Source organism: Mustela erminea, chromosome 5 (genome assembly GCF_009829155.1).
Source record: "Mustela erminea isolate mMusErm1 chromosome 5, mMusErm1.Pri, whole genome shotgun sequence".
Lineage (NCBI taxonomy): Eukaryota > Metazoa > Chordata > Mammalia > Carnivora > Mustelidae > Mustela > Mustela erminea.
The window spans coordinates 31,156,002-31,183,973 of record NC_045618.1 but is presented as its reverse complement, the minus strand read 5'-3'; the positions used below and the strand labels follow the sequence as shown (position 1 = coordinate 31,183,973).

The 27,972-nt window shown below is 43.8% G+C and overlaps 1 protein-coding gene across 2 annotated transcripts in view; it reads right to left on the bottom strand.

Moving 5' to 3' along the window:
* The window catches only part of EDC3 (enhancer of mRNA decapping 3), a 61,449-nt gene that overhangs the window by 10,352 nt on the left and 23,125 nt on the right, over positions 1–27,972 (bottom strand). For both annotated transcript variants that reach the window (XM_032342452.1, XM_032342453.1), the window contains exon 4: positions 12,266–12,601. In XM_032342452.1, the coding sequence (XP_032198343.1) occupies positions 12,266–12,601 (336 nt within the window). The remainder of the gene's footprint in view (positions 1–12,265; positions 12,602–27,972) is intronic.

The following is a 27,972-nucleotide window of genomic DNA, read 5'->3' as shown; positions in this document are numbered from 1 at the left end:
AGCTCTCTGGAGGCAGGCTGAGCGTTTTCTGCTACCTTTCTCCTCACAGTCCTGAAGGGTACAAAACTCGCAGTACAGGGAGAGGAGAGCAGAACCCACACCCTGGCTGGCTGGCTGCTACAGCTGGGAGCTGGGTATCCGTCACCAGCCCCTCACTGGTGGCAGGGGCACACTGATGAACCCGCACACTCTAAAGCCTAAGGCAAGACAAGGCTGCACCCTTTCTTCCCAGCCTGCCAGCTACAGGACTCCGCTGCAGCTACTCAGTTTCTCTGGAAGGAATGTGCAAGCACCACAAAATGTTCCTTTTCAACATTTACACACAAAGTTCTACCAGTCAGACTGCTTATCAGAAACAGGCAGAGGGGATAAAATAAACTCCAAAGGAAGGGAACCAAGAACATAGCGTGTAAATGGCAAACAATAACATTGCCAAAGCTTGAACATGAGCCAAGCTTAATTATGTTTGAGCTGGAAGGTAGATCTTTATTGTTCTGGAACCAAGGCAGTAAAATCAGTCGGTAGGGTTTCTCTCAATATGTATTTTACAGCTGTCCGTGGAACAAGAAAGGGAGACAGAATTCCAGTCAGTTCGTGACAAGCAGAGCACATCTTGGGATCTGATTAACCTCAGGGTATCCAGGAAAATGGCTTAAGCACACTCTGTATGGGCTGGGAGGGAAGACTCCACCCCACGCAGCACACTCCACAGCAGGCCTAGCAAGCTTGCAGGCCAGCCACCACAGTGCCTGCTGCGGCTTCAGCTTCTCTAATCTTTCTCACTGCCACACGGCTCCTTCTAGCACATACAACTTAAGAACTCTACCTCTCGTATGGACATTTATACACGTTCTCACACCCTCAAGCAGCACTATGTCCAAACCTCCTCTGGCAGCCTCTGCGTGTATATCCCTCCCTGTCCCTTAAACCTCCCAGCCTTCTGGTTGTGTGACAAGACTCCCACAATGGAATTCGGGGCGCCTGGGTGGGCTCAGTTGTTAAGCATCTGCCTTCAGCTCAGGTCATGATCCCATGGTCCTAGTATCCAGCCCCCCGCCCCCAATCAGGCTCCCTGCTCAGCGGGAAACCTGCTTCTCCCTCTCCCACTCCCCCTGCTTGTGTTCCCTCTCTGTCGCTGCCTCTCTCTGTGTCAAATTAAAAAAAAAAAGACTCCCACAACAAAGCATCAGCTCAGATCTAAACTCACACAGACATGGCCCTTTAGTTAGAAAGGCTGTGCGCACCCCATGTCTTACCAACAAGGAGCATAGCTCACTGAAGGCTCAATGCCTCAAGGAGGGCATGTTGAGTTCTCTAGGGCTATGAATTCCAATTCTATTCTGCGGAGGATCACACCATTGCACGGAGATACCACACTTTTTTTTTTTAAGTTTTTATTTTTAATCACCTGGTGCTTATCAGGACCAGTGCCCTCCTTAACCTCCATCACCTACTTCACCCTCCCCCACAACTCCCCCTTGGTAACCACCAGTTTGCTCCCTATAGTTAAACACACTGATACCCTGAGGTTAATCAGATCCCAATTCATATCCTCAGATCTACACAAATGAAATTTGGTGTCACATCTATCTCTGAAAGAAGGATTTGTTACAAGAAGCCTAAATACTCAATACTCTTTATTAGGGCCCACAAGGCCCCCATGATCTGGCCCCTGTTTACTTCACCCCCTTTATCCTGAACCCCAAATCCCACCATGCTCTAAGGGACCTTGGCTGCCTTCTGGTTTCTAAACACTCCAAGTCCCTGCTGGCCTCAGAAAGCACGTCCCCTCTCCGGGGACTCTCTTCGCTCTTCCAGTGCTCTACCCACACTCATGGCTGGTCCCTCCTTCTTCTGTCCCTCTTCTTAACTACCTATCAGTCTCAGCACGCTGCTGATTTTCTTCACTGTACTGAACACAACTTGTAAATAACTGTTTTTCTTTCTGGACTATCTACTCTGCCAGACTGCAAACTCCACAAAGGCAGTAACCATGTCTTGTTCACGGCTCTACCCGTTCTTCACGGTGCCTTCAGTGTTAGCGAAGGGCCTGGGCGGTCTACAGAAATACAGGTGCGATTAGTGAATGAATGGGAAGGAAACTGATAAAACTTCCTCAGCGCGGTCCATTCTGCCAGCTGGGTAAAAGGCCTGCTGTAACCTTTAAAGGTAAAGGTGAGGGAGAGGTTTCAGAATGCTTCCTCACCTTTTCCTTCCCCTATTCGTTACAACTAGACAAACCCCCTGCCCACCATGAACTTTATTCCTTCAGGTTAAAGCTCCACTGGAACAAGCTGGGGACTCAAGGGGTGAAGGACCTGCTGACAAGAAGACTTACTAATTATGAAGGGAAGAAGTATCTTTACAAAGGAGAAACCCAGTGGACAAAACCTTACCAAGTGATTAACCTGGCCCCAATGGGGAGACAAAACGACACTGTTTATTTTTATGATGTGATACTCTGAGACAGATCCCCCCCAAATCTTGGGAAACATGTTTAACATGAATCACCTGGAACATAAATCACATGATTCAAAAGGAACAATCAGGAAATAAAACCAAGGCGCATTCTGCAAATCAACTGGCCTAGACTCTTCATAAATCTGTCACAAGAGATGACAGAAGTTGTGGGAACTCTCCTGGTTAAAAGAAACAAAAAAGAGACAGCTGTGTCTTGACTACATCTCATTCGATGTGATACACAACTGTCGACTAAAAATACAGCTATAAAGGACACAGCTGGGACAACCGGAGAGCCACGGATACGGAGTGTGTGTTAAATAACACTTGGTGCTAGCTGTACGTCTCCTGAGGGCAATCTCACTGCGTGGCTGTAAGAGCAACACCCTGTGGACTATACAGGAACGTGACGAGAGCAATGAACCCTCAGGTGGCTCGGGTGTGCTCCTGTGTGTCTGTATTTAAAAGTAAATGTGGCAAAATATTAATAGATGAATCTAAATGGAGAGTGCATGGTATTCATTATACTATTCTAGCAACTTAAAGTGTAAAATTGTCTTCAATATAAAAAAAGGGGGGGGGCATCTGGGTGGCTCAATCATTAAGCATCTGCCTTCGTCTCAGGTCATATCCCGAGATCCTGGGATCGAGCCCCTCACTGGGCTCCCGCTTGTTGGGAAGCCTGCTTCTCCCCTTCCCTCTCCCACTCGCCCTGCTTGTGTTCCCTCTCTATGTCTCTCTCCGCCAAATAAATAAAATCTTTAAAAAAAAAATACACAGTCTTACAATCTAGCTGAAAACAGAAAATATATATGTGCAAATACCAGAAAATACACACAGTAAACTGTTATCCCCAGCAGCTCGAGGCAATGTTCAAATTCTCAAACTGAACTGTGCCTGGAAAGGCAGACAGGACTGTAGTCAGAAGGACAGGAAGGGGAGAGAGCCCTCCAGGTGGGGGTGGGTGGAACAATGAACAAAGTTCCACAGGCTAGAATCTGGGTGACTGTGCAGATGCAAATTCCCTGCTGGAACCCGGAGGCTGATGTGAAGGCTATGCTGACTGGGCTAGAAAATGAAGAGAGAAGGACTAGGTAGAACTGATGTCAATGGACATAGGAAACCCATAGATAGGGTAGCAGGAGAAACTAAAAAATCATAAGCATTTCAATGGTGACCAAGTAAGGAGTTAGAAAGCCCCAAGCCAGAATGAACAGAGGATAAAGGAAACTCCTTGCCAGGGCTGCTACAGAAGGAATCACTATATTTGCTATGAAATTAGAAAAAAAGGAGGTCAGGGCAATCTGGCTGTGGCATCTGTCACCCCATTGATCACCAGGGTTCATTCGGCTGATCTGACTGGCTAAGTGGGTGTCGCCTTCCTCCCTCACCATTCCATGGGTGTCCCTCCTAAAGCTGCCTGCTGGTCAAAGAGGAAACCGTCCCCAAGAGAGGAGGACTGTTCTTCCATCAAGGGTACACGAGTAGCTGCACTCCCCTGCTAGGAACTCTACACAAGCCTCAAAAGGTCAAGTTTAGGAAGACATAGGGTAGGCCAAGCTTCCAAAGCTCCGAACACATCCAAGTGAGGCTCTGCATGTGGCATAAATTTATATGAGAAGGAAAAGGTAAAGGTGGCTGCAAAGCTTTACAATGGCGACTGCATTGAAAGAAACAAGAATGCAAAGAGGCAATAATACTGCCGGAACTGGCGGGGTGGGGGTGGGAGGGGGAGGTGGCGCGGAGGAGATGTTGTGCTGACTGACTTAGCTGCTGCAGTGTGTCGAATTTAAGGAGGATGGTGCATACACTGAAATCAAACTCTTTCCTCATCCTCACCCTGGCTAGACACCTGTGGTTCTGAAATGGCAAGATGATACATAAGGGCAAAGTGGTCCCATTTCGAGTTTTATCAAAAACTCAGGTGGGGGGCGCCTGGGTGGCTCAGTGGGTTATGCCGCTGCCTTCGGCTCGGGTCATGATCTCAGGGTCCTGGGATCAAGGCCCGCATCGGGCTCTCTGCTCAGCGGGGGGCCTGCTTCCCTCTCTCTCTCTCTGCCTGCCTCTCCATCTACTTGTGATTTCTCTCTGTCACATAAATAAATAAAATCTTTAAAAAAAAAATAAAAATAAAAAATAAAATTCCTTGTAAAAACCTCCATCAGGTGGGTGGGGGCGCCTGGGTGGCTCAGTGGGTTGAGCCGCTGCCTTCGGCTCAGGTCATGATCTCAGGGTCCTGGGATCGAGCCCCGCATCGGGCTCTCTGCTCAGCGGGGAGCCTGCTTCCTCCTCTCTCTCTGCCTGCCTCTCTGCCTACTTGTGATCTCTGTCTGTCAGATAAATAAATAAAATCTTTAAAAAAAAAAAAAAAAAAAACTCAGGTTGGGGAGGCAGCAGCTGGGTGGCTCAGACAATTAAGTGTCTGATTCTTGATTTCGGCTCAGGTCATGACCTCAGGGTCATGAGATTGAGCCCTGCATCGGGTTCAGCAGCACTGAGCCCGAGCAAGGAGCCTGCTGAAATTCTCCTTCTCCCTCTGCCCTTTACTCTGCCCTTTGAGTGTCCTCTCTTTAAAAAGAAAACACTCTCTCTCTCTCTCTCTCTCTCTCTCAGGTGTCAGGCCATAAAGTACCAAGGCTCTACATCCTCCCCCCGCCTTAATTTGAATTTAAAAAAAATTTTTTTAAAGATTTTATTTATTTATTTGACAGACAGAGATCATAAGTAGGCAGAGAGGCAGGCAGAGAGAGAGGGGGAAGCAGACTCCCCACCAAGCTGAGAGCTCCAGTGAGGGGCTTGATCCTAGGACCCTGAGATCATGACCTGAGCTGAAAGCAGAGGCTTAACCCACTGAGCCACCCAGGCGCACCCCCCAAGACACCTGTCTTAACAATGTAGCCCTAAAACCTCTTAAGACTACCAATGAGTTCAACCAAGCCCTTCAGGTCTACAAGTATCCATCTGATTATCCAGGCCCAGAAACTCCAAAGGACACCACATTAAAGGGACTGTCTACTCCCTCAACTCCTGGCACTGGGAGAACGGCTTAGAACCTGAGGTTCCTAAAATCAACCAGGTCACTGTCAAGGAATTTTGCCTGCAGACACCATTTCAGAAACTTGGTTCATTACCTCTGTTCCATGAAAAGTTACATCAGAACCTGCTCTAGCACAAGTGTGTCAGGGCAGATGTTCTGATCCAGACCATCTCCTAGAATTTACCTCCCAGTGCATCTCTGTGGCTCTCAGGACCATGATTACTGAAGGAGGTCTCACCACCTGAGGGTAAAATTCTTCAATGGCCACTTCTAAACTCAAAGATTTATTTCTTTCTGAATTCCTGCTGAACATACATACAAACCCAAAGCAGATTTCCTGATTATCTGTTCTTCAAGAGATACGAACATTGCTGGTCTTAAAAGCATGTGAATATTTCTTAAGGGACTCTTGACAAGAAGCAAGAGAAGGCAGCCAGAGTTCAGAGGCAGAAATGGAACACTAGCTGTGGAAGACAACTGCCAGCCTCAAAAGTGAGTGAAGGTCAAGCTTGTCCTGAGGGCAAGACACATCCCCACTGAAGTTCAAAAATTTAGCTAGCCAAGGTGGGAAGAGTAAAGAGGGAAGCCATAAAGCAGCAGGAATAAACCAACCGTGGCTTCACCAGCAACTCCCTCCAGAGAAGGAACCATGACTGCTCTTACCAAGAGTAACAGGCATGTTTAAGTGATGCCAGACTCAAAGGGAGCTCAGGCCAGAGTGCCTCACTCAAACCCGGACTTGATCCTTTTGCAAGACAGTAAACAGTAACTCTACCTCAGCTCATCCTCCTCATATACTTGCTGCTCCCCAAATCTCAGCAGGCAGACAGTATTGCGGCAATAGAACAGCCTTCGGGCAAAGCAAATGGGACAACCGCAGCCACTCACTGTCTGCATCAACAGCACCCCGCTGCCTCCCATCTGGGCTTTTGAACACTTGGAGGCAGAAGGAGGCTACACAGTGGAACACAAATGGCAGAAGTTAAATAAGAATTCAACCCAATAGGAAGGATTCTTGAATAAATATACCTAAGAAGAATTTATTAGCATTCAGGAAACGAACAATTTGAGACACTTTTTAAAGTCACTCCTGGTTTGAAAGGCTTACTGGATCACTTAATGCCAACAAAACAGGGATAATAACAAAATGGGGAGAACAGTGCAATCTCATAGATACGCCATGAAAACTGTGACAAACGTGAAGTGCTTAGAATGGTGCCTGTGACACAGTAAATATCCAATGAACTTTTCAATGCTATGACACTGATCGTAATAATGTTGCTTCTCCCGAACGGAACGAGGCTCCCACCATCCCCTTGCTGCCACCTCCAAACCCTGCACACACTGCTGTAATTTGGTTACAGAGTACTCTGTAAAATTACTCTGTAACATTTGGCTCCTCTGTAAGGCCCCTGGGATGACAAGGACTTACCCAGAGGATCTAGAATGCTACCTCACACACAACAGAAATTTTACAAATGTAGATGCTTTGAAATAACCTTACTGAGGCCACCTCTGCAATTCATATTTGAACTCAAAAACTGACTAACAATCATAAACTGGGCATTGCACTAGCTGCTTTTCCACATGATCTCATTTAGTTTACAATTTTATCCCACTTTACAGATAAGGAAACAGGCTCAGTAGTCCTCATTTGGCTATATAACTCCATTCTTTGATTCTACAGAAGCTTCCTCATTGAACCTTTTAATAGCTCTCTGACCTCTCTCTCAGTGTGGTACCTCTACTATTTGCTTTCTCCGAGCTCAACCGCAGAGCACCACAGGAGGGAAATCACAAAACCTGCAGACTTGGCCTGCTGCAGACTCAGGCAACCTAATGACAACCAGACTCTCACTGCCATTCTTCCTGCCCCACAGGTTCAATGCCTTTGAGTCCTCCGCTCACTCAACCCTTTTCCAACTGCTCTCAACTATCAATTCCCTTTGTCATTTCTTTCAACACATTTTCTTCCTTTCCATTCAGCAGTCCAAACCTCTGGTCCATCAGTTACGTCACGGACCTAGTCTTCCTACTCCGGTCTCTCTCCTCTCATTCCACCCTGAAATCTATCATGAGACCAGTCTTCCTCAAGACTCTAAATCTGGGGCAGGGAGGGACAGGGTGGCTGGGTTACAGACATAGCGGAGGGCCTGTGATATGGTGAGCGCTGTGAACTGTGTAAGACTGATGATTCACAGACCTGTACCCCTGAAGCAAATAATACATTTTATGTTAATTTAAAAAAAAAAAAGAGAGAGAGAGAGAGAGAGAGAGACTCTAAATCTTCCTGGGGCACTTGGGTAGCTCAGTCAGTTAAGTGTCTGCCTTTGGCTCAGGTGGTGATCCCAGGATCCCGGGATGAAGCCCTGCATCAGGCTGCTTCTCTCTCCCTCTGCCTGCCACTCCCCTTGCTCGTGTTTTTTTCTCTTTCTGTCAAATAGATAGATAGAATCTTTATTTTTAAAAAAAAAAAGTCTCTAAGTCTTCCTAAATGAGATTGGGATCATGTCATTTTCAGAATTCTTCAGTTGTTCCCTATGGCACAGGACAAGGATAACGTACACACATAAGGCTCTGTGTTCTTGTGGTCCAAGGCTTATTTAATTCCTGCTACTCCCCCACACAAACACCCTCTGGCCTGGCCAAACCAGCCGATGGCCAATTTCCCACAAGGCCCTTTACTCTCACTATTCACCAGCACCTACCAGCCTATCCACATATTCCCTCTTCCTCTCTGTCTGGTGAAACCCTGCACATGCTTCAAGGCTTCTGTCCTGCTCCCTTTGTGAAGCCGTTCCTGATCAGTCAGTTCAGCCTTCAGGACCTCTTCTGCCTCTCAACATTTAGTACAATTAATGTCCACACTCACTGGACTCCAGGCATATATGGCACATATATGCTGCTTCCTAATACATCTTTTTTTTTTTTTTTTTGGACAGAGAGAGATCACAAGTAGGCAGAGAGGCAGGCAGAGAGAGAGGAGGAAGCAGGCTCCCTGCTGAGCAAAGAGCCCGATGCGGAACTCGATCCCAAGACCCTGAGATCATGACCTGAGCCGAAGGCAGCGGCTTAACCCACTGAGCCACCCAGGCGCCCCTAATACATCTTTTTAAGATTAAAAAATATAATGTATTTATTTCAGAGAGAGTGCACGTGAGCACATGCGCATGGCAGGGGGTGGGTGGGGGGTCCTCAAGCAGATGCCCCGCTGAGCACGGAGCACCATGTAGGGCTCAATCCTAAGATCAGAGCCAAAATCAAGACTCAGATGCTTAACTGAGTCACCCAGGCGCCCCTTCCTAATACACCTGAATAACAAATACAAGATCTTAGAGTGACTTACACAAAATAAGCAACAGTATTTAGACTAACCTATTTGTCTTAGAAGAATATAAAGCCTTACCGCTCTCCTAACCAGTGTTCTTTGAGAAGCTCTTACCCACTGAATGGAGTGCTCACACACATCTCACATTTTACAGCCAAACTTACTAGACAAGTATGTGACCACTGGATATTATTCAGCAGGCTAAATCCAAGCTGGAGGAATGTCTGACAATCCACAATTGTTGGAGACAGCAGCACTGTCAAAGGACTCAAAAAGGCTTTCCAGAGAGAAAAGATTTGGGTTAAACAAAGAGCTGAATTTAGTTGCTTCCTGAATGTGTTTTCCCAATCAACAGACCTTTTATAACACTGCCCCGTAACACACACACACACACACACACACACAGTTGGTAGAGTACTGCCAAGAGGAGTGTGAGCAATTACAGCATATTGGCTTAGAAACTGCTGACACCACTTAGCATGCAGTCGACGTGCTGAATAGCAGCAGCAAGCTGTCAGAATCCTGAGACCCAAGCCATCACACCACATGGGTAGTAAACATGTTGTTCTTTTGCTACCCTGGGGATTAGGAGAAAATAAGGTTTTGGGGTTCTAGAACATGAATGCCAAAAAGCTAGCTGGGAAGCTATCCAAGCTAGCCTCCACAAGTGCTGATCTAAACTGGTCCGTTTCTGAGGACACTAAAGAGAAACGACTGTGGTCTGTTGTGCCATTACACTATCCTTCTCCTCTGATCCTACGTTCTTCCTCCTCCTCAACTTAGCCACTTTCCAAAAGTGAAAGGAAATGTGATAAAGAAGGTTTGTGAGAGTCATTATCTCTCTGGGCTTCAATGTTCTCATCTGCAGAATGAGAAAAATCATACTAAGTGATCGAGTAACCTAACACTAACATTTGATGGTCTTAGGTTGTTTCCCCATGTATTCTAGATAGTTTGCCTTACTCTGACTGTAACATCTGCATAGAAGACCCAAGTGGGAAAGTGTCCCCAGCCAGACACTCTGGGTAAGAGTAGAAACCGACTTTGAGACTTGTGTCTTGCTGCTGGAGCAGAGATAAAAACTTGATGTAGGAGAAGTTACTCAGCAAGGCAACGGCTTACTTGCTCTATTTCCAACACAGACCCTGCTTGGGAAAAGGGCTTCATTTGCACTCCTACCACTTCTGCGGACAAAGAGGAAAACCAGATGGCATGAAGCTGCAGGGCCTCCCATCCCGTCATACCTCAATGAAGTGCAACTAGTCACCAGCACACAAGCCGCCATACCTGAATGCTTGGCTGAGGACCAGCTCATGCGTCTGCTGTAAGCTTATTAATGGCAATTCTGGAAAAATGGTTTCATGCGAGAGAAGGGAACTTTTTACTTCTGTTGTTAAATTAAGGTGTGAAAATCAAGTTGGCGAGGAGGAGTGTGTAGCGGGAAAAAATTCCCACCCTCCCCTTTGTCTACTTTAGCAATGTTTTCTTGGGCTCTTTTAGATCTGAGACTCTTTGCGTCTACTCTTCTCTTCTCTTTCCTTCCCTGTAACCACGTCCAAGGCAGGCTGTATCTCCCCAAGTTGAGGAATTTCAGGGAAATGACCTGCTGCATACTGGACCACCTCAGCTCAAGAGGTCCCACAGAAGCAGCTTATTTTGCAAATGAGTATAGTAAAAGAGGGGAGCAGTGGGGCAAATGAATGACAGGAACTGAGTGTGCTACCAGACCTGCTGGACGATGGATGCCTCTGAAAAGCTAACACCTGGCAACTGAATGAAGCCTGACTCGGAGTTGGGCTGTTTGCCTACACACAGGTGGTAAAAATCAGAGGAAGTCACACTGTCAGTGCCACTTAGGGAAACTACCTTGGTAAAGAGGTATCCCCACGAGTCCCCCAGTGAACGATGGAAAAATAATTTGGTACTCTTAGCCTGACAGTCTTATTTTTTTTCCACATGGAAAGCACATGCAAACTTCTATATTCAGCAAACTAAATACAGAACAGCCTTACTGCTATCTACAAAAAAGCCACACCATATCTGATTTTCTTCCAAATGTAATTAAGCCATCTCCATAACACTTTCTATAACTGCTACTACTGTTCTAAATTTATATCCCCTATATTCAAACCCTCAAACCAAAACGAATATTGTACTTAGTTCCTTTCTACTTAATTAAAATGATTATGCTTCCTCCTTCAGCTCTTTAAGATTGTTCAATAAGAATAGTTTTCAAACTATTTGAAGCAGCTCAGGTAATAATGTGGTTTAGTGGGAAAGGACAGGGACAGGGATTAGGCAGACCACCTCCCCCATAGCTGTTTTTTTGTTTTTTAAGATTTTATTTATTTATTTGACAGACAGAGATCACAAGTAGGCAGAGAGGCAGGCAGAGAGAGAGGAAGGGAAGCAGGCTCCCTGCTGAGCAGAAAGCCAGATGCAGGGCTCGATCCCAGGACCCTGGGATCATGACCTGAGCCGAAGGCAGAGGCTTAAACCCACTGAGCCACCCAGGCGCCCACCCTCCATAGCTGGTTTTATCTGCCTCTAATGCCATGTCTTTTTTTTGTGCATGGGTTTTTTGTTTTTTAAGATTTTATTTATTTGAGAGACAGAGTGAGAGAGAGTGTGAGAGAAAAGAGAACGCATGAGAGGGGGGAGGGTCAGAGAGAGAAGGAGACTCCCAACTGAGCAGGGAGCCCAAGGCGGGGCTCCATCCCAAGACAGTGGGATCATGACCTGGAGCCCAAGGCAGATGCTTCATTGACCTAGCCACCCAGATGCCCCTCTAATGCCATGTTTGAAGAAAAGATCCTAATGTTAAAAAAAGAAGCTTAAAAACCACTGAGGTAATAGACTAGACTATCCTATACAATGGCCGACGGAAATACCAAGGCACTACTTTGTTACATGAGAAATGGGACTAGCCAAACCCTCTCTGACAGGGATAGGAGGAGATGAGGACACTGTAGTAAACAATTTATGGAAACCCCAATTTTAGCCAGTGGTTTCAACTGTCCATCTCTGACTGTTTTTAACCCCAACAAACAACTGGAAACTTCTGGTGAAATGTACAGGTTGTAACAGGCAAGCCACAGTGAAAAGGCAAGGATCTGATTATGTGACTCTAGACAGATGGCTCCTCTGCCTTTCATTGCTAATCACGACACACTAAATAAAGAGCAGACCAGAACCTGTCAGATATGGGATATAAACAGACATGAAATCAGCCCCCTACGCCACACCCCCACATCCCTGTGGTAGCTAGGATGCCATAGTAACCACAATTCCCAAGAGACAATAATAATAGCCAACCACAAAGCCACTTTAGTGAGTTTAGTGAATTCCTACCGCAACACTCCGATTCAGAATTTAGGTCATTCTCTTTCAAGCATAACAGAAAGCAGAGAGAACCAGTGAGATGGGCTGGTGCAACTCACCCGTGCAGAACTCCTTGCTCACGTTGTGGGGCACTGTGATCCGACGATAGACAATGGGCTCTGACTCCAGGATGTTCTCATCGTGGCGGTACCGAGTTGGCCTTTCATTTGGGATGCCCCGGGAACGGGTACCGCTTCTCCTCTCATAGGTATCAATCTCCTCGAACACAGCTGCCTTGTCAAAAAGGGCCAGATTCCCTTCAAAATCAAAATCTGTGTCTGGGATCTCTTCGATATCATCCCCGAAGCACTCGTCATCTTTATTCTTCATTTGGCCATTCTTTAAGCCACTTTTCTTTGGAGTTGCCTGATTTGGGTGTCTGCTACTAGATGACCCTAGAGAAAAGACATGGACTAAGGTAAATGTGCCCACAGGAAGCACTCAGTAGAAATGGAAAATACATTAGTCTTTTATGGAGAGTGTTAAAGGAATCAAAGTGAAGATGAGAAAGGTAGGCTATTCCTAGATCATATTAAGTAGCACAAACTACCACAAATCTCATGGAATAATAGATTTCATATATTAAGCAAGTAATAGTGAAGATAAAATAAGTACAACTCCTGGAAATCTTACCAGTTCTATCCTTCATAAGGAAATTAGTAATGACAGAGGCTTTTTTGGCAACTGAGTAACAAAAAAGTGGAAGGGCAAGAGTACAACAGCTTCCCACACGTCTGGATTTTTTTTTTTTTTTAAGATTTTATTTATTCATTTGACAGAGAGAGATCACAAGTAAGCAGAGAGGCAGGCAGAGAGAGAGGACGGGAAGCAGGCTCCCTGCTGAGCAGAGAGCCCCATGCGGGACTCGATCCCAGGACCCTGAGATCATGACCTCAGCCGAAGGCAGCGGCTTAACCCACTGAGCCACCCAGGCGCCCCAGGTCTGGATGTTTTGATCTTAACTGTCCAGCAGCAGTGAACAGAGAAATACCCACCCCCTCGCTGTAAAATAAGGCCAACTCCTCATAACCTGAAGCTCAAAGGAAGAGAATACTCAACTGACTCCTAATTCTCTGCTTACCAAGCAAGCAACCTTCTGATTTTTAATTTGATCTCAGCCTAGACACCAGCCGGAGACAATCTCTGTTTAAAGAGATTCCAGATCTTGAGCCAAGCATACATCTATCACTGTTAAGTTGGTATTTTGATTTATAAACCTGTTTTTAGATCTCTTAGTTCATGTGATCTCTCTTCTCAGAACTTAACACTTGTCGGTAAGCAATTTCTGAACCATCAAATATGACAAGTACCACATTGACCTGATTCTGTCATGACCACACCAAGATGCACACCAGCACCAAAAGCAGCTACCCTCCACATGGCCACAACACATCAGTTAACGAGTCTTCTGGCAGCCAAGACAGAACACCCCACAAAACTCTACAAACCATCCATTCCCAGGGAACCCTGAACTGAGTTTATGCTCTGACCTAATACGACCACCCTGAAAGGGTAGATCAGGTTATTGGTAGGCCAAATGGAACCTCCAATATGGTTTAAATAAATGTAATGTGCTTCCTTTTGAAAGACTGAGCTCCTCAATTATTAAGGTTAGAGGTTAGAATGATCACAAGGAAACCCCCTCACCCCCACACTCATATCATTCCAACTACACTACAGTAGCTTCTCACAGCAACTCTCTTCTGCCCTATAGACCAGCCAGGAGACCTAGGATCTAGCTGCAGTTCTCATTACCACATTATCTTACACCTGTCATTCAACCTTTCAATCTCTTTGTATGTAAAATACTCACTGTTGTATCCCCAGCACAGTTCCTAGCACATAGTGAGCAGTCAATATATATTTAACAAATTCATCAACATTGACAAAATTAATTACAATAACTATTCTGAAAGATGTGTACTGGGCACCTGGGTGGCTTAGCTGGTTAAACATCTGCCTTTGGCTCAGGTCAAGATCCCAGGGTCCTGGGATCGAGTCCCGCATTGGGCTCTCTGCTCAGGCGGGGAGTCTGCTTCTCCCTCTGCCGCTGTTCCCGCTGCTTGTGCTCTGTCAAATAAATAAAATCTTTAAAAAAAAAGAAGAAGAAGAAGAAAAGAAAGGAAGAAAGAAAGAAAGTAAAAAAGAAAGATGTACACCATGTAAACAGAACTCGCATCCAAGTCTTCCTAATGTCAAATATTGGTATGGAAAAGAGCTGAGCTAGAAGATGAGATTTAGACCTCAGAAAAAAACTAAGGCTGGCCAAAATTATGAAGTAGAGGAAAATCTAGCTGAGCCACCAGAAATAGCCTGAATTAAGAAACAATGACAAGCTCGTCAAAATCTGGGTTAAGTTCTAGTTCCAAAAATCTGACAAAAACATTTAGTGAAAGCATGCTGTGTGCCACAGCTAGGTGCTAGGAATACACTGTATAAACCAAGACATGCTACTCAAAAGGAAGGAGGAGAGCTATAACAGCTAGTAACTGAAATACAACGTGGTAAGAATTATACTGTAAGTTTATATCAAGTATCATAGAAATGTGGATGAGAAAGCAGAACTGAATTAGGAATGGGAGAACAGGCAGGAAAACACAGGTCAGGATAAAACCATCAGCAATATAAGCAGGGAGAGGAACAACCAGAAAAAAAGTCCAGTGCGTAGGCCAAATGTTTTGCCTCAATACGAAATCAAGGCATCTTATTAAAAGACAGTCTCTAGCCCAGTGGTCTCTCTCCAGTGGGTGTATACAAACACAGGAGTGTAAAACATGATCTACTGGGATGAAGGGAAAAGACACTGACTTCTCTTTAGTTTTTAACTAAAAAGAGTAGGAAAATTAAGATTTATGAATTTAATGTATGGACAGAAACTGGCACCCTTATGAGGTTTCATGCCAGTTGATCACTGCCAGTATTCCAGGTATCAGAGGAAAGAATGATGTCCATGCAAGTAGACGTAACATCAATTCTTTTTCATCATGGTAAAATATATATAACAAGAAGCCCAGCAGCAGTAAGTACAGGCACACTGTTGTGCAACTGTATGAATTTGTAGCTACTAGAGCATAATAAAATAAGCAGCTTAGAAAGATTCCTATAAAGAAACAGTATTATTAAAATAATACTAATAATGCAATCACAACTGAACAAGCGCATGGCACAGCTAACACTTCCCCTATTCCTCTTACAGGCATTCTTTAGCTAGGATGAAGTTCTTACAAAATTCATCAGATCTAAAGAAGATGGTCTCCCAAATTAAAAAGTATTAAGGTTATTCCAAACATGAATGCATACGGCCTATCACTGACGAATCTCACAGTAAGTGAATATTGTACATCAGGACTCTACGAACTATTCCGACTGTGCCAAATCCAGTCCACTGCCTGCTTCTGTAAGTAAGTTTTACTGGAACAGCCACACTCATTTGTTTACATATTGTCTAAGGCTACCTCTGTGCTGAAAAAGCAACAAAAAGTACTTAAGACAGAGACCTTACGACCTGCGAAGCCTAAAGTGTTTAACATCTGACCTTTTATAGAAGTTCGCTCGCCCTGCTCTCCATCATGCCTCTCAGAAGTATTCTTTTTGGTTACTATAAGTTTCTTTTTTTCAGCTAATGACTCTTCAGGCATCAAAATTTTAAATTTTTTAATTAACTGAGCCCAGGATCAGTCCTTTGAACCTCTGTTTCAATAATAATTAGCAAGAATAATAATAGTGTCACTAAACTACTGGCTTTTGTTAAGATTTTATTTGAGAGACAGTGCATGAGCACAGGCTGGGGGAGGAACGGTGAGAGTTACAATCCGACTCTCAGCTGAATGCAGAGCCCAACTTGGGGAGCTCAATGTGGGGTGCTCAACCCTGAGAGCATGACCTGAGCCCCAATCAAGAGTTGGAAACCTAACCGACTGAGCCACCCAAGTGTCCCTAAACTACTGTCTTTCAACTCTACACTCAATCTTCACAGTGCCAGGCTGGAACTCTAAAAACTACAATTTTCTTTCCTTGGCTGGCTGTCGGTTAGCTTCCACTACCAGCAGTAGTTACCTGAAGAGAATGGAAGGAGAAAGGAAGGAGGAATGAGAAGGGACTTCCTCCTTGTTTGCTTGCTATCTGCACCAGCACTGCCCTGCCAGCTGGTTCCAGTCTCCAGTTTTTCTTTTCGGCTGGTGTAGACAGAACAAGCTTCACTGCAACTCCCTGAAGAACCACCAGTGGCTCTGGGAAGCCCGTTCTCTGAATGTCCACGTTCTGACAACAGAACCTCTTCCCGACTTCCTCTCCCTCAATGTCTCCTTTTGCTTCTTTGGTCTTCTGACACCTACTTAACCAATTCTATTAAATTTCATCTGAAATAACTAGCATGGTTACTATTTTCTTTAGTGGTATATCAAGATCTAAAAAATTAATGACTCAGAGCTAATTACTCTTCTAACCAAATGTTAATGTTTAATGAGCAAAAAAGTTCTGAACCATTAATAAAATATTACTTCAAAAATTGTTATTTAATCCTTTTTAATTTGTAAAGGTAAAGAACTTTCTCAATTACAGACAGACATGAGAGAAACAGCACTTACAGCTCCAATTCTAAAGTCTCAGACATGGGCCAAGAGTAAACACAGACCAGTCTAGAGGTTAAAGAGCACATCTTCTCCCAGTGTGGATGGAAGTCTTAATTGACTGGAACTCAAAGTAGACAAATAGACAAAGAGAAAAGATTAAAAAAAGACTAACCTACTTCTCTGTTAACAGTCTCTAATTCAACAAAGTAGGTATCTAGAAAACATTAATCCCCTAACAGAGGTCAAGTGATCAAACCATAAAGGCAAACCCCTAATCACCGCTGCTACCAATGAGGGGGAACAGCTTAGCTATAAACAATCCAAAAATGAAGACAAACACAAAATTAGTCAAAGGGGAAAATACTAAAGAAACACAAAGAGTCTACTGCAGCTCTGGATTCATCCCTGGGAACCAAGAAAAGATGCAGCCAGGCTTGAGCTGCTCAGAAGTGCAGCACTGATTTTTATTTTTACAGCTTTACTGAAGTATATAATCAGTATACAAAAACCTGCACATACTTCATGTATACAATTTTAGAAGTTTGGACATATTCAAACACTTGCTATACCATGCCCGCAACCACAATAATAAACCTATCCATCACCTCCCATCACCCCCAAAAAAGTCAATGACTCACAGTTATTCACTGTTCTAACTAAATATTAATTTTTTAATAAGCAAAACGTTTTGAACCACTGAGCCAAATTTAAACCAATATCACTGTAAAGGTTTACTCCGTGTTTATCTAGTCTTTTTAAATTTGTCCTTTTGTGTCCTGTATCTGATATATACATATAATATGTATGTATGTATGTATGATAGAAAACAATAAATTGATGAGCCACTTAAGAGTTGTCAATGTCACAGGAATGTTTAGTTTTAAAAGAGGAAGCACAAGAAACCTAATGAAATAATATTATGAGTCAAATATTTCATGCTTATATGTTTTAAAGATTTTATTTATTTATTTGACAGAGAGAGAAAGAGCACAAGGAGGCAGAACAGCAGGCAGAGGGAGGAGGAGAAGCAGGCTCTCTCCTGAGCAGGGACCCCAATACGGGGCTCAATCCCAGGACCCTGGAATCATGACCTGAGCCGAAAGCAGCTACTTAACCAACTGAGCCACCCAGATGCCCCCACTTAATGCTTATTTTAACGCACTATATAGGCCAACGCGTAATTTCTCTGAAGCTGAATACAGTTTATCTGAAAGACACAAATGGGGGGGTCTCCATAAGTATCTTCATTTCCGCAAACTGCACCTATAATCATACCACTGCTTACTGAATCCAAAACACATTTCGCAGGGCACCTAGGTGGCTAGGTCATTAAGTATCTGCCTTCAGCTCAGGTCACAATCCTGACCTTAGTCCTAGGGTCCTAGGACTAAGCCCCACATTGGGCTCCCTGCTCAGCGGGAAGCCTATTTCTCCCTCTCCCACTCCCCCTGCTTGTGTTCCCTCTCTCGCAGTATGTCAAATTAATTAATTAATTAATTAATGGGGGCGCAAATTTCACTCAGGAAAAAATTCTGATCAGCATTTTTCTTTATTTGTTCAAAAATGTTCATTAAGCATCTGCTGTCCACCAGGATCTGTGTTAAGTGCCAGAGAGTCAATGGTGAACAATATAATGTGACCCCAGTCCTCTCCTGTTACACTCAACCCCCCTCACGATCACCCCCAATCACTTCTGCAGACCCGACAGTCAAACTGCTCACATCTTCCACCATGTACTTTCAGTAGGCCCTTGCCACAGATAAGGAATTTTAGAGTTTTGCCCTGTAAGCAGACCCTGCTGTTGTCTACCCAACATCCATACCTCTCTACCCTCAGAACAAAACCCATTTTTGTTCAGATAGATACAATGCCCTCCTCTAAGGTGAAGGAATGGATTAGTTTCTGAATCAATCATGTGGTGCTCATGCCAACAACTGATTTAAGCATGGGCATGAGAAGAATACTGGTCAAGTAGACAGGACTGGGGGAAGGGCAAAGGGCAGCTCTTGCAGCAGGTTGTTTTTTGTTTTTTTTTTTTTAAGATTTTACTTATTATGTCAGAGAGAGCGAGCGAGCGCGCAAGCAATGGGAAGGGAGAAGCAGAATCCCCACTGAGCACGGAGCCCGATGGGGTGCTGGGTCCCAGGGCCCTGCAATCATGACCTGAGCCGAACGCAGACACTTCACTGACTGAGCCACCCAGGCATCCCAGCAGTTTCCAATAAAGGTTTTCTCACTCCTAAAGAACTTCTGATTCTCGACCAGGGGCAATATTACCCCCACGGGATATCTGACAATGTCTAGAGACATTTTTGGTTATGACAACTAGTGGTGGTTGGGGAGTGCTCCCGGCATCTAGAAGGTAGAGTCCATGGATGCTGCTAAACATTCAACAACTGCATAGGACAGTCTCCCACAACAACAACAATGATCTGGCTCCAAATGCCAAGAGTACTGAGGTTAAGAAGCCCTGCTAAAGAGGATACCCTGGAAGAGACAGTGTCTTCTCTCCTTCTAAAGAATCTGGATGAGACACACAGAACTGCTGGACCCAGCTAGTTTCAGTCTGAGAACAAAGCCAACACACAGAGGAGAGCTTCAGAGAAACAAGGCTGAAGGCCTGATTATACTATCCCTGGAAACGTCCCAACTCTGGACTTCACCTATGACATAATTTCTCTGTTATCTGAGCCATGAAGTAGGGTTTCTATTACTAAATCAGAGCACCCTGATATAATCCACTTGTACATGAACATTTACCATGAGCTTTTTCCCAAAGATGACTTCATTATTACACTTTAAAGTATCGTTAAGGTATTAGAAAGGCGAGAAAATAGTTAGGATGATTATTACTGTCTCCCTTTACTAGCCAAGAGCAGAGGAAGACACTAAGGACTCACTCCACTTGTCATCTTCCAGAGCCTATGTACCTGGCACCATCTTAGGCTTTGATAGACACATTTTCTCAGTCTGTCTTCCAAACAACCCGATTAAAATCAGCATTCTACAAATGAAGAAACTAAGGATGCTCCAAACTGATCATGTCTGAGTTAGGTTTTGAACTCTGAGCTGTCAGCTTCCAAATTCCACACAATTGTGGAAACAAGTAGGGAAACCACAAAGCTCTGATAGACCCAGGCAAAGTTAAAAGAACGAACAGACGATCACGTCTAGAAAATGAGCACATAAGGTAAAGGCAAAAAACTTCTCCAGTATAGCACAAGGCTAAAAAGGAATTCAAAAGGAACAGGAAACAAGCATTCCTTTTTTAAAAATAACTTTTCGGGGGCGCCCGGGTGGCTCAATGGCTTAAGCCTCTGCCTTCGGCTCAGGTCATGGTCTCAGGGTCCCGGGATCGAGACAAGACCCACGTCATGTCAGGCTCTCTGCTCAGAGGGAAGCCTGCTTCCCCCTCTCTCTGCCTGCCTCTCTGCCTACTTGTGATCTCTCTGTCAAATAAATAAATAAAATCCTTTTTTAAAAAATTTTTTTAAATAACTTTTTGTTAACAAATGTTCATAGTAATGCATAAAATATATAGAAAATTCCAGATACTTAACATTTTGACATGTTTCCTTTTAGTCAAAAATATGCATCCATCTTTTTTTTTTTTTTAAGATTTTATTTATTTATTTGGCAGAGAGAGATCACAAGTAGACAGAGAGGCAGGCAGAGAGAGGGAAGAGGGCTCCCTGCTGAGCAGAAAGCCCGACTCAGGGCTCGATCCCAGGACCCTGAGATCATGACCTGAGCTGAAGGCAGAGGCTTTAACCCACTGAGCCACCCAGGTGCCCCAATATGCATCCATCTTACAAAATTTTATACCTTGCTTTCTTGCGTAAGAGCTTAGTTCTGGGGAATGCCTGGGTGGCTCAGTTGGTTAAGCAGCTGCCTTTGGCTCAGGTCATGATCCCAGCGTTCTGGGATCAGGTCCCACATCGAGCTCCTTGCTCAGCAGGGAGCCTGCTTCTTCCTCTGCCTCTGCCTGCCATTCTGTCTGCCTGTGCTCGCTCTCTCCCCCTGCCACCCTCTGATAAATAAATCTTTATAAAAAAAAAAAAAAGAGCTTAGTTCTGTTTCATGAAAGATTTCTCCAAATATCTTTTTATATGATTTTTTATAGGTTATACCCTATTGATCTACACCATCCCTACTGCTGAGGTTTTTTTTATTTTTTAATTTTTTTTTCCTTTTTATTTATTTGATAGAGAAATCACAAGTAGGCAGAGAAGCAGGCAGAGAAGCAGGCAGAGAGACAGGGAAGCAAGCTCCCCGCTGAGCAGAGAGCCTGACGCGGGGCTCGATCCCAGGACCCTGAGACCATGACCTGAGCCGAAGGCAGAGGCTTACCCACTGAGCCACCCAGGCGCCCCCCTACTGCTGAGTTTTTAAGCTATTTCTCACTCCTATTGTTACAGACTCAGCCCAAACACACCACGCTGATCACTGCAGCTGAAAGATCATCCCCACTGGACTGCCTGCAGCGGTGCAGGTGCCTTTCAGCTGGCACTTGCCTTATACGACCCACTCTGTTCTGCAGTTATCTGTGTTCTTACTCTAACTCCCCAAGGACACCGTAAGCCAGCAGAGGGCAGAACCGTGTCATTCAGACTGTCACCCAATTCTATGCCTAGCCCACCATAAATACACAAATCTTTGAATAGAAACAGCTATATCAACACACACATACACACACACAGACAAACCAAAAAACACCCCCCAAAACCAACAAAAGTTAGGAGTCTGAAGAGGTCACAAAAGAAAAGCCATCTTGAGATTAACTATGGGAAAGAAAGGGATCTATCAAAACTGTGCACGACTGAAAAGGTTAGGAAGACAAAGTTGTCAACAGTAATACAAGAGGGAGCATAAGGCAGGGGCTTCAGAGGAAAGGAGTTCAGCTGTGCCCACTAGGAAGTGACAATGAACTATCCCGGATCTATCACAACAACAGATGAAAATAAGCAATTAATCAATTTAAGAGAAGGCAGGGTAAAAGCAGCAAAATGGGAAGCCATTTTTGGCTCAGCCTAAAGGCTCTACAAACACCACTTCCAACCAAACCAGAGTTGTGCCTTTAGAAAGTAACAGGTGTTTTTCCTCATGCTGTCTCAAGACAGACCTTACATTCACTCGTTTGACAAATATACACTAAGGACCAGCCATGTTCCAAATACTGTCCGGAAAGCAGACAGTGGAAAAAAACCTCCAAGAGGAAATACTGACATCGTAGGTCCGCAAGAAAAAGAGAAGACAAAATAAAGTAAACGAAAGGCAGGCCAATATGCTTAGTTGTCTTCCTATTCTTCCTCTTGCTCACAGTGAATACAAATATTACGAAGTCCTGGGTGAATAAGTGGTCTCGATACTTGGGTTACTCAGCCCAAAGGTCTTGGCTCTGTATTTAAAATGGCCTCTGGCTACTAAGAGAGAAAAGCACTTCCCTTGGAAAAGATAAACATTGCTTTGCAGATTTCTTTACCTTTCAATTGCAAGGGCCAAATATGTGTTAAGACTAGAGGCTGGCCGCCTTCCTGTGCCATTTTGCTGCCAGCCTCTGGCACAAAAGCCCTTTGGCCAGGATAACTTAACAACAAACCCATTGTTGTGTAACCCTCACTGCCACTTATTTATTGGTTTTTGTCACACACATATTGTGAAGGGGAACTTTGTCCTGCAGTTAGCACGCTAAAGGGCACCTGAAGGTCAAACTGCAAATCTTTTAATGTCAGACTCAACAGGCTTCACGAGGAAGTGACTGAGAGCATCTGGGACCTTCTTTTCAACTCCCCAAATTCCAGGCCTTAGTAATCAGTCAACTTCTTGGGCTCCAGCAGCAGCACCAGGGTTTTCAAGCCTGTTGGATGAAGCACACCCAAGGAGGTTAAGTCATAGTAGGACCTCAGTAGGACCATAAAAACTTTCTAACCTCAGATGGTGCGGTCCCTGTTACACTGAACACACTATACACAGACCTGTATCCTTAGCTGGTCTTAAATGGTTTTCCCTCTACTCCACAGCACTCATGTTCCATTCAGCTACATGACAAATACTCTCAGTGGTCAGTTCAATGGCCAAGGTCACAGGAACTATCCTCTGTAACCACCCCACATATACACACAACCTACAGAAGAGATTAAAATCTGCTTGTGCTAAATCTCTCATCAATGTTGGATTAGGTAACCAGAACCAACAAATCCTCTACAACTCATCATTAACCTTGAAAGAACACTAAAAACCAGAGAGATTATTATATTCCTATACTTTATCAATCTACTAGTCTCAGTATCAATGCACATAGACCAGAGAAAATTCTACTTACATATCTCTAATGAGAAAAATATTTAACCTCCATTTCTCCATTCATTGATGAGAAAAACACTGATAATCTACATTACAACTACGGTGGGAAGAAACCACTCTATTTTCTTGGAATCCTTAAAATGCCACATAAAATGCAAAGTCTCTGGCAGACCAGTCTACTAAGTGAACTCAGGGTTCACTGAACAAATAAAGGCAACTCTACGTTCCAACATAAACCAATTCTGAGCCACATCTCATCATCAGATTCCCAGGCCACAGACATTTTCCACACTAACCTGGATTCAAAAGAAGTTCTCTGAATTAGAATAACATTTTAGCGCCATGACCTCTTTACCTTATTTATGTGCACTTGCACCAACCAGCAAAAGCAGAAGAAACATCTACCAGGGAATGCTTTTGAGAGTGATCCCACTTTTTTACCAGTGACTTAGTAAAGATCAAATAAATTATTTGTTTTGAACTTAACTGCACTCTTTCAAGAGAGTTGGTATAATTGTTGGTAAGGGGGGAAAAATTAGAAAGATACTCTTACTATAACATCCAGCAATCATACTCCTAGGTATTTACCCAACTGATCCGAAAACTTAAGTCCACACAAAACCCACACACAAATGTTTATATCAGTTTTATTCATAATCACCAAAAGCTAGAAGCAACTAAGATGCCCTTTGATAGATAAATGGATAGGCAAACTCTGACACATCCATACAGTGGAATATTGTTCAGCACTAAAAGGAAATGAGCTATCCAGCCACAAAAAAACATGAATGAATCTTAAACACACATTAAGTGAAAGAAGCCTGTCTCAAAAAGCTACATACTGCATGATTTTAATTATGTGATATTCTGGAAAAGGCAAAACTGGAGAAATGGTGAAAGGATCAGCAGTAGCTGAGGTGGGGGAAAGGTCGTGGAGGATAAAGGGGAAGGACTGAAATGGTGAAAAAGGGATCCTGTATAATATTGTAATGATGGATACAAGGCACTGTATTTGTTAAAACCCAAAGAACTTAAGAGCACAAAGAATAAGCCCATGGGACACCTGGGTGGCTCAGCTGGTTAAGCGCAATCCCTGCCTCAGGCTCCCTACTCAGTGCAGAGTCTGCTTCTCCCTCTCCTCCTCCCCCAGCTGATGCTCTCTTTCTCTCTCACTTTCCCTCTCAAATAAATAAAATCTTTAAAAAAGAATTAGCCTTAGTTTATGCAAATTTTTTAAATACCATTGAGGAGGTGGGAGGATCCCAAGACAGACGGCAGAAGGGGACAAAACAATCTGCTACAAACGTACAAAAAAGTCAATGAAGGGAGTGTGGGTGCAGGTTGTTAACTCTGATAGTGCTATAACCTTGCAGAATGGAATCATTTAAGCTAATGGATGGCAGATAGTAGGAGACAGGTCTCTCATTGTTAGAGTGAGAAGTTACACATAAAAAAAGGAGGCAGCTAGAATGAGGCGACATGGTAATGGGTTAGAGTTGGACACAACCGTATGAACTCACATTAACTTAATATAGTACAGAAAGTCATATAGAAAATAATAGATACACATCTATACATGTATACAGATACCCATTTCCTTGCTCTGTCAGCCAAAAGGCAACACCCAGTAGCAATGAGCACATCTAGCACCCAGACAGTGGCTTGTAATACCATTCTCCAATAAAAGAAACAGGGCTCCCTAGAGACATTGTTGATTCTAGGGTAGGGTAGGAAATAAACAAGATAAACCTGGAGCATCTTGTACTGCCAGAAAGTAGAGAAGTAGTAGGGACCCCCCACACACAAAAGAATGGGGGAATGTCAAAGGAACACAGGAGCTAACTAAAACAGCTACCAGTTGTGAAAACAAACAATTTCAGCACTAAAATAAAGCAGTGATGAATTATAACCCAAGGTAGAAGATAACTATGAGTCCTCAATGATAAAAAATACTTAACTGAGTCAACAGGGGAGAAGAGACAAATCTCTGACGTAGAAGAATTCCGAATAATTTATGCAGATACACTGCGTATCTTTCTACTCCTTAGGTATGGACACAGATGTCCTTTCAATATGGAAGGGGGTGGGAAAACCTCTAGAGTAGAAATCTGACACACACATTCCCTCAGCCCAGATATCAAGGTCAACATCAAGTCATAAACCATACTGATATCACATGCCCTTAATACGATGTGATGAAAATAACTTATCACCTTGGTCTTCCTCCCCCAAACACATAACCCAATCTACGTGGCTCAGTCAGTTGAGCACCCACCTCTTGGTTTCTGTTCAGGTCAGGTCATGATCTCAGAGTCCCAATCTAATCATGAGAAAAACATCAAATACCAATGGAAGGATACTCTACAAAATACCTGACCAGTACTCATCAAAATAGTCTAGGTCACCAAAACTAATCAGAGTCTGAGAACCGTCAGAAGCAAGAGGAGATTGACTACTAAATGTAAGGTGGTGTGCGGGACAGAAGTCTATGACAAGAACAGATAATGAGAATGAAATACTGATTTTAATTAATAATAATATATCAACATTGGTTCATTAATTATAACAAATCTAGTGACGCCTGGGTGGCTCAGTTGGTTGGACGACTGCCTTCGGCTCAGGTCATGATCCTGGAGTCCTGGGATCGAGTCCTGCATCAGGCTCCCAGCTCTTTGGGGAGTCTGCTTCTCCCTCTGACCTTCTCCTCGCTCATGCTCTTTCTCACTGTCTCTCTCTCAAATAAATAAATAAAATCTTTAAAAAAAAAAAAAGTATAACAAATCTACCTTAGTAATTAATAACAGGAGGAAAAAATATTTAGGAAAAAACTGCTAATGAAGGTTGTCTCCAAGCACATGAGACTATAAACTGCTTGAATATTTGAACTTTAAACAAACAAGTCCATGTTTTTGGTAAAGAAAGACTTGTTTTTTTTTTTAGAAAGATTTTATTTATTTATCAGATAGAGATCACAATAGGCAGAGAGGCAGGCCGAGCCGCTGAGCAGAGAGCCCGATGTGGGGCTCAATCCCAGGATCCTGAGATCATGACCTGAGCCAAAGGCAGAGGCTTTAACCCACTGAGCCACTCAGGCGCCCTAAGAAAAAGAGCTTTTTAAAACGGGCACCTACGTGGCTCAGTCAGTTGAGCACCCACCTCTTGGTTTCTGTTCAGGTCAGGTCATGATCTCAGAGTCCAAATTCTGGGCATGAAGCCTGCTTAAGATTCTCTCCCTCTCTGACGAACCATAAGTGACTGTGGACTCTGAGAAACAAACTGAGGGTTTTGCAGGGGAGGGGGTGGGGGGTTGGGTGAGCCTGGTGGTGGGTATTATGGAGTGCAAGTGTTGCATGGAGCACTGGGTGTGGTACATAAACAATGAATATTGGAACATTGAAAAAAATAAAATTACAAAAAAAAAAAAAAAAAAGATTCTCTCCCTCTCCCTCTGGCTCCTCCTTCCTCTCATCCTGCACACACAGGCACGGGCAAGCTCACTCTCTAAAATAAATAAGTAAACGTTTTTTAAAAATTAGAAAGGGAGAATAAAGCGAAGTAGTGACGGTTAAAGTTGAAATGGAAAGAACAAATTTTCTACCCAAGCATTCTATGGTTTTTTCCAAGGATACCAAAGTAACAATTCAATTTCACTCTCAGGTTTTCAATTATTGTCAATTTAGACAGTTTTTTTTTTTTTTTTTTTTTTTTTAAGATTATAGTCATTTGAGAGAGCGAGAGAGCACATGCAAAAGCAGCAGGGAGGGGGAAAGGGGGAGGCAGATTCCCCACTGGGTGGGGAGCCCAATGCGGAGCTTGATCCTAGGACCCCAGGATCATGACCTGGGTCAACTGCAGACCCATAACTGATGAGCCACCTAGGTGCCCCGATTCAGACAGTTACCTAAGCAATGAAGGAAAATGTCCAGAATTAATTTTTTTTTTAATTTCCAAAAGTTTAAGATTTTTATTTATTTGACACAAAGACCACTAGTAGGCAGAGAGGCAGGCAGAGAAAGAGGAAGGAAAGCAGGCTCCCCGCTGAGCAAAGAGCCTGACGTGGGGCTCAATCCCCAGTACCCTGGTATCATGACCTGAACCGAAGGCAGAGGCTTTAACCCACTGAGCCACCCAGGCGCCCCTTAATTTCCAAAATTTCAATAGCTTGTTCACAAAATCAAGGCATCTTCAAAACTTGAAACTGTTGGCCCCTAAGACAGACACCATACAGATTTTGGTGAATGTTAAACTTCACTTTTTTTTTTTTTTTAAGATTTTATTTATTTATTTGACAAAGAGAGACATAGTGAGAAAGGGAACACAAGCAGGGGCAGTGGGAGGGGGAGAAGTAGGCTTCTCACCAAGCAGAGAGCCTGATGCGGGACTTGATCCCAGGACCCCGGGATCATGACCCGAGCCAAAGGCAGACACTTAAGGACTGAGCCACCCAGGTCCCCCTATACTTCACTTTTTATAACATTACATATAACATAACTGAATATGCTAAAGAGCAAACCACATTCTAGTGAATTACCTATGGTTCCATGGTGATTGAATGGCATTCAACAATTTGTTAGTGCCAAACAAAACTGGGCCATGAATACACCTGTGCATTTCCTCCTTGATGTGTCAGTAAGGACAGGGAATACAGCAAATTCAAAAAACTGTAGTCTGTTAGAAACTGTCTGATCACAGAGAGGCATAGGCCAATCCCTTCCTTTTTTTTTTTTTTTTTTTTTAAGGATTATTTATTTATTTGACAGAGAGAGAGAGGAATCACAAGTAGGCAGAGAGGCAGGCAGAGAGAGGGGGGAAGCAGGCTCCCTGCTGAGCAGAGAGCCCAATGTGGGGCTCGATTCCAGGACCCTGAGACCATGACCCAAGCCAAAGGCAGA